Source organism: Belonocnema kinseyi, chromosome 3, assembly GCF_010883055.1.
Source record: "Belonocnema kinseyi isolate 2016_QV_RU_SX_M_011 chromosome 3, B_treatae_v1, whole genome shotgun sequence".
Lineage (NCBI taxonomy): Eukaryota > Metazoa > Arthropoda > Insecta > Hymenoptera > Cynipidae > Belonocnema > Belonocnema kinseyi.
In genome coordinates this window covers 48,670,858-48,678,686 of record NC_046659.1, presented here as the reverse complement: position 1 = coordinate 48,678,686, position 7,829 = coordinate 48,670,858, and the positions used below count along the sequence as shown (strand labels likewise).

General features: G+C 33.8%; 1 protein-coding gene across 1 annotated transcript in view; it reads left to right on the top strand.

Moving 5' to 3' along the window:
• Positions 1–7,829, top strand: part of LOC117169669 (T-box transcription factor TBX1-B-like) — a 94,616-nt gene that overhangs the window by 33,211 nt on the left and 53,576 nt on the right. The window contains exon 3 of the mRNA XM_033356154.1: positions 4,309–4,560. Within this exon, the coding sequence (XP_033212045.1) occupies positions 4,309–4,560 (252 nt within the window). The remainder of the gene's footprint in view (positions 1–4,308; positions 4,561–7,829) is intronic.

The window sequence follows — 7,829 nt, the reverse complement described above, 5'->3', positions numbered from 1 at the left end:
GCACATCCGGTTTCTGTAGGTTCTCAATTTTGATTCGCGTTTGTTTTGCTTTCTTGGGTCTCTTTTTTCTCCAACCCCGACCTAAGTTAATTTTTGAGATCTAGTATATTTAGAATATGCATCAATCATTTCGTCAATACATTTGAAAAAACACATTAATTTTTGATTACTAGATCATGAGGCTTCGTGAAGTATATTTCAGGTGTAGTCGCTAAAGAACAGACGCCATTTCACAAATATCCTCACGTTATTTAAAATTACAAGAGATCTCATTGACTACTCTGATCTAAGACTATACCTTCGTGTGCAAGTTACATTGAGAAAAAAACCTTTAATCAAAGAATATTTACTTGAGTCAAAGAGATCATCGTACTGAATACGTCATTTAAACACTTCTTCAATAAATATAAAGAAATGGTTTTACCTAAACTAAGCCTGAAACAATTGTTGCAAATAAATATTTATTTAAGTAAGTGAAATCCTAACTAAACGCAAGAAAATTGTTATTGGTAGAAAGAAATTAGAGATTTGTACTTAAAAATATATCCTTGGAAGTAAAAGTGGTCTGTCCGACAGACTACACTAGCATATGTATATTTATATTTTTTGGGTCGCTGAATTCGAAGCTGAGGCCCAAATAACCAAGTTGGCTCATATTTTTCTGAAAAATGAAAAAATAGACCTTTAAACCTTTACCTTCCCTGGCTTCCCTGGTTCTCAAAAGACCTACGTAGTGAGTTTCGCTTTCTTTTGGTACCTTGATTGACTTGATCTCGTTTTAAACTTCAGCAGTAGTCAGTCATCATGTTGATATCCCAACATCCCTGATATCGCCTCTCCATCTCTTTTCATACTGGTGGAAACGTTCGCCTTGCTCTTCACTAAAGTCTTCCAGGTTGTCTGGAGATTTATTTACATGCGAATGAAGAAAATGTAGCTTCAAATTCATAAGGCAGCCTAGTTTACCAAAGTTTGTTACCATTTCTGAAACCACATTTGATAGTCTGGACTTTTCTTATTACCCAAAAAGTTTTTCACAACATTTTTAAAACTGAGCCAGGCATCTTTTTCAGTGCCAGACATTTTTGTAATGAATTCTGGATCATGCAACATTTTTCTTATCTGCGGTCCATCGAAGATCCCCTATTTTAATTTTTGTTCGGAAAGTTGTGGAAATTGATCTGCCAAATACGCATAGCAATCGCCCCATCCTTGTTAAGCACTTTGACAAACTGTTTCATAAAACCCAGCTCTATATGAAGGGGTGGAATCAAAACTTCTTTTGGGTCAACTAGAGGATCTTAAATTATATTTTTTTGTTCTCGCTCAAACGATGTTCTTTTTGGCCATCTTTTTTTTTAGTAATGACGAACGACGAACGTTGAGGAAGGTAAAGGTTTAAAGGTTTTCGTCGATCTTATGTCTTATTTTGCGTTTTTCGATCAAATATGAGCCAAGTGGGTTATTTGAACCCCGGATTCAGAATCAGTGACTCCAAAAACATAAGGATATGCTGGATAAGTCCACCGGGGATGAAGATATATTTTTTTGCAAAAATATGCATGAAAAACCGCTGTTTTCGTCGATTTTACCTCTATTTTTGCATTTTTCGATAAAATATGAGCCAATTCGGTTATTTTAACCCCGGCTTCAGAGTCAATGACCCCAAAAACATAAGGATGTGCGGGATATGTCCACCGGCGATGAAGATATATTTTTTTGCAAAAATATGCACGAAAAATCGCTGTTTTCGTAGAATTTACCTCTATTTTTGCATTTTTCGATCAAATATTAGCCAACTGGGTTATTTTGATCCCGGATTCGCATTCAGCGACCCCAAAGACATAAGAATATGCTAATTTAGACCACCGGGCATGAAAAATTTTTGTGTTGCAATAGTATACAAGGAAAATCGCTGTATTCGCCGATTTTACGTCTATTTTTGCGATTTTCGAAAAATTATGAGCCAGATTGGTTATTTGGGCGTTAGATTCGAACCCAGCGACAAAAAGAGATATAAATATGCTGTTTAAGTCCACCGGGCGAGAAAAAATATATTTTTTGTTGCAAAAATATGCCTGAAAAATCACTGTTTTTGTCGATTTTACGTCTATTTTTTCATTTTTCAGAAAAACACGAGCCAACTTGGTTATTTGGACACCGGATTCGAATTCAGCGACCCCAAAAATATAAATATAGATATGCTAGTGTAGTCTGTCGAACAGACCACTTTTTTGTGTGCCGGTGATAATTAAAGTCCATGACTGAAGTTTTTCTTAACTGAAAGGTGTGATTAATGTCAGAAAATATTACTGTGATCTTAAGAAGCGATATATTGTTCAGAATAATCATGTACCAAAGTTTATAAAATATTGATTGACCATTGGCCTACAAAAATACCACCACTGTTTAAAAAATGTGAATTGTTGAAATATAAAGAATCGAATGTATCATGTTTTCAGAAGTTTAATATAATAATTATTGTTAGGAGGTAGTATTACTTAAATAGTAATATTTATTTTCATTTCACCGTATAAACAAATTTTTTTTAAAAATATTTTAAGCAGTCAGTGCTGACGTTGGAAACAGAGAAAAAGTAGTATCATCAAGTATCTTCATCGTATTATCATACAGTATCAACAATACCTAAGTAGGTCACGTCTTATAACCTTGAGAATAAACTTATATTGTACGATAATTATGATCTGCGCCACCTAGCGGCATTTGTCCTGAACCACTGAAAGTTATAAATCAAAAATTTACTATCGAAAGAAGTATTTATTTAGAATGACCAATTTCTTTTTCAGGAACTAAATGTGCATTTCTATCAACGGATTAAATGAAAATTTCATTCAAATAAATATACTTTGCACTGAAATAAATGTATAATTTTATTGAAACAAATACATACGCTAATATGCTAAATTTTAAAAGTACTTATTTCAATAAAATGAAAATTTATTTATTTAAAACAAGTTTTTCCTTTTTTCGAACAAACATTTATTCGAAATATTAGTTGCAGACTGTTTATTCAAATTACGATTTCTTCTAATTAAATAGTTCAATATTTAATTTTAAACAATATTTTTTGAAAGTATATAAATATTTAATTACAATAAACTTGTCAATTTTTAGCACTGGATACTTTTTTCAATTCGCTGAATAATTATTTATTTATTACTTCAAAGAATCGATTTAATTGAAATTATGCAATATTGCTTAGGGTGTGGAAACTAAATTCAAAGGAACTAGGTTCTTAGCTCTCGAGAAATCATTTCTGCGATTTAATTATTTTCACATTCATTGGAAAGAAATATTTCATTAGATTAAAGAAATATCGCCAAAGAAGTGATTTCTTTCAGGCGAAGTGTTACTTTTTTGCCTGTGAACAATATTTTTTCAAATTTAGTAAATAAATCCTTAGTACACAGAAAATACACCAAAGAAACGTATTTCCTTTCTTACAGGTAATTGCCGGTGATTGAATTTGATTAAAGGTGATTTCAAATGATTTTACAGTAATTCAAAAGAATTTTACTGTGATTACAATTGATTTCATTGGACTGGACTTGATTTCACGTGATTGCACCGAGGAGCTACTCACTGCGAAATCTGAAAATCTTAAAACTGTAAATGCGGCAATCTGTATTGAATTCCTATAGTATAGAGGTTTCCAAGATTTCGTTGAGATTGCCGGGAGTTCCGAGATTTTCGACTCTGATCGCGATTCAGTCGGATTCAGTCGGCTGTTCGTTCCACGCGTATGAACATATGTCGGAATAATCCACACCATCTCACCTCTGCCCACACTTAGCCAAAGATTTCGAAAATTTCTCACAAATGGTAGTTTTCTGAAAGATTTCCAAGAGTTCCTCCAAGAATTCTTGTAAGATTTCTCGCGCAACAATCTAAGATTTCTTAGTGAGTAGCCCTTCGGATTTCACGGTGAATTTTGGCTAATTGCAGGCAAACTATGATTTCAGCTAATTAAGTGTAATTATAACTGCTTGCAAGTGATTGCAAGGTAATTTCAATAAAGTTCGTACACTGATTGCAAGAGCTAATACTGTCCATATTTCTACTGAAAATCAACAATTTCTTAACTCCACAACTAGATTCTTTGGCTGCTGACGGGTCAAAACAACGGGTGGAATTCTCACCCTCGTTTTTCGTCTTCATCCCTTTGCAACTCTGTTCTTCGGCTGAATAAAACTAATTTTTATAAATAGAATAATGTAAAGACTTAAAATTCCAAGTAAACGCTTGATAATATTATACTAAGATAAACCTCCTTTTTCTTTATTTCAGTGTCGATTATTTGGTTTGGATCCGAATACTGAGTACCTCTTAGTCATGGATTTTATACCTTGTGATGATAAGCGGTACAGGTATGCTTTCCACAGTAGTGCCTGGGTTGTAGCTGGCAGAGCAGATCCCGTTTCACCACCCAGAATTCATGTTCATCCTGATAGTCCAGCCAGTGGTGCACATTGGATGAAACAACCCGTTTCATTTGATAAGCTGAAACTCACAAACAATCAACTCGACGATAATGGCCATGTAAGTTCACAGAAACCTTCTTTGATAAAAATCAAGTTTTATTATCAAATTTAGGCATATAATTTTTTCAATTTGGTGAAAAATAATTGTCGAATTTTTTAAGAATTTAAATAAAATTTTCGATCGTAGTTATAGGCCTTTAAACCTGCCTAAATCGTTTTGTTAGGTACAAAAGGGAAGTGTTTTAGGTAGATTTTCAAATTATCAGAATTTATTTTACATACATAGACCAAATGAACAATCCTTCAAAGTAAAATCCACCCCTACGAATACTGAATATGTATCTATTTTCTTTGCTTTTGATTTTATATGCAATTAATTATACAAGTTTATTTTAAGTGGTTTAAATAGCCTTAAGGAAGTTGACTGTACCTATGTTCATAGAAATTTCACTTTAGAAAAAAATTAAAACCCAAATTAAACAAGTGTAAACCAGATACATTTTTCTTTGTTTACATATTTTTAGAATATTTACATATATTTGATTTTTAGACCTAAAATGATTTCAGTAAGCGTTTGCAGGTCATCTTAAAGCTTAAAGGATTATTAGCACAAACAATAGAAAGAATATAACAGTTTTATGCGAAAAAAGAGCCTTTATAATTCTTTTTACAAAAATTTGGTTGTGTCATTCCATTTTGGGGATTCCATTGATGTTGAATATTTTGAAAAACTGTTTCTTCTAAAATCATGAATTAACTCAGTTTCTTTTTGTTTTTCAAATCCTTTTGAGAAATATGCAATAGAGAATTTTTTGTACATTTTTCACAATAGTGCACCAACCCTAAGGCATTACGGTACTTATAATCTATGAAATAAGACACTTTCAATAAAGTAGGTTGATTGACGACAACCGCACCAGTCCACGTGTTTGTCGTTTCGGACGACTTCACAGTAATTGACCTGAGATACGAGCACACGCGTATTCCACAAATTATTATAAGGGCGTGAGAGACTCACGAGATGATTCTCCGTCCAAAAGGTTTCGCTGATCTTTTTTTCAAGTTAAACCTCATTTTATCACCAAAGCCTCAACAAAGAAATCTCGCTTTTTTGCTGGTAAATAATAATTTTTAACAATTTGTCTAGTCGTCCCTAGCGTATGCAAAATATTTTATTGGTCATCCCGAATTTCGGGACGGCGATACACTTCGTATTTTCATCAGATTGTAAAGCAAAATAGGAGGGTTTCACTCATGTATTACGAAAAATACCTACATGGAATAGGTGGGCTGTATGTTTGAGAAAAATGTAGGGAATTTAAAAATATTGAATATCTTAGAGATTTTTCAAAGTTAGTACTCGGGTTAATATTTTTGAAAAAATCATTATAAATAAGTTTTTTTTTAATTTTTCACAAAAATTTGAAAGATAGGTTCAAAACCAATGTTAGTAAAATTGGGGCCTAAAATTTATTAATTTCTAGATGTTATTTAAGCATTTATAAGGAATAAAACACCATTGTTGACTCGGTTTATCAGAGTCAATTATATGATAAGGAAAAAAATGGGAGAGAAAGGAAAGAAAAAACTAACGAACCCTAATAAATAGTCTACTTCGAAAATATACCAAGAAAAAAATTGTATTCAAATACCCCTAATATTCAATATTTTTTTAAAAAGAAGGCCAGGTCGTTACCGTAGCTCACACAAGGGTGCGGGATGATCATTATTTTTTCTCTTTTTTCAGTGACACGACTCTGGGACACCCACACTCACCTAAATATGAAGACCACACGTGCTTCTAGATACGTGAAGCTATGTAGCACACAGAAAAGAGTGTCGTGTTGCCTTAAGGTCGGATCGGGGCTTAGTTTTTACACTAATTAGTCACTGGGGCTCTTGAGACTGTCAAACATCGCGACCGCCCCCCGTCGTGTTCCTTCCTTCTGAGATATCTGGTACTTCACGTGTGTTGCTTTTTCCCTCATCGCCACCACCCACCCTTCTTTCTCCCACAGTTTCATCCTCATTTGCCTCACTTCTTCATGATACGTCATCTTCTAGTACGATAAATCTACTTGCTGGTGCAATTCCAGATGTTCGTTGATCCTCGAAACGTGTACACAAATTGTCGAAGACAACCAGGGTCGAATAATAACTCAACCACGTCCACCATCTAAGAAAAACAATAATAGGATGAGAGAATTTGGGAGGCAAAATTATACAGATGAAGATATTTAGAACTTCGAAGCGATATCAAGTTTTTTTTTCCTTTCAGAAATATAACTTAGAACGATGCTTCATAGACTTGGAGAAATACTGCCAATTCAATGAAATCGACACCTTCATGCAATATGAGTTTCTCTGCTGATAGTCCCGTATATGAGACTATATGGGCTGTGTATAATCATAACCATAGCATAGGCCATAATTCCCTACATATTATTCATTGATTTTTTTGAAAATCAGAAAAGATTTGACAGAAAAGATTTGACAAAGAGAAATCGAATTGTAAAACATTTTGCTTGAAACATTTTAAGAAACAAAACAATTATTTGCTGAAATTCTAGTAGTTTTTCACTCATTTTCTGATGGAAAAAATTACAGCAGTTTCAATTAATGTTACTAAATAAAATCGTTCATATAATGATTAATCATAGTCCCAATGGGAAATTGCCTACTGGCGCAGTACTGCGTCAGCACTGGCAGAGTCGGCGCAATACTGTTCGCCAGTACTGGCGCAGTGCTGGCAGGACCTTGGGATGATAACTATGTTCGGTACTGACTTTCAGTACTGCACCAGTGCTGGCGGGCAGTACTGGCAGCTAGTACTGGCGAAGTACTAGACATGAAGATTAGACAGAGTAAAGCCGACGCTCGTTTAAATTGATAGCAAGAAGAGGCCTGCATAAGATGTGTGAACTATAATATCGCTTAAAGGATAGATTAGCTTTATTTTGCGTATGAATTTCTATACACTTATTACGAATCCAACAAAATGACGGTGGCTGATCGTTGACTGAAACTCAACTCAAATACGATTGAACATTTTTAATCGTATCTCGGAAACCAATGAAGATTTTTTTACGTTTTTTCGGTTTAAATTAAAGATAATGTTTTAGGCTCTATGTCCTATCATTTTCAAATTTTTGCAACAATTTTCCTATGTCATGCTAAAAATTGAAGCCGAGATACAAAATTTGAGAAAATCTTGAATTTTTTTTAAAAACTTCTCACGTTCTGTCTTCTCTTCAAAATCGCTATCGTGGTTCAAATTAAGCAGTGATTTTTAATAGTGCTCGCGCCAATCGTGCTGACCATTTCCGA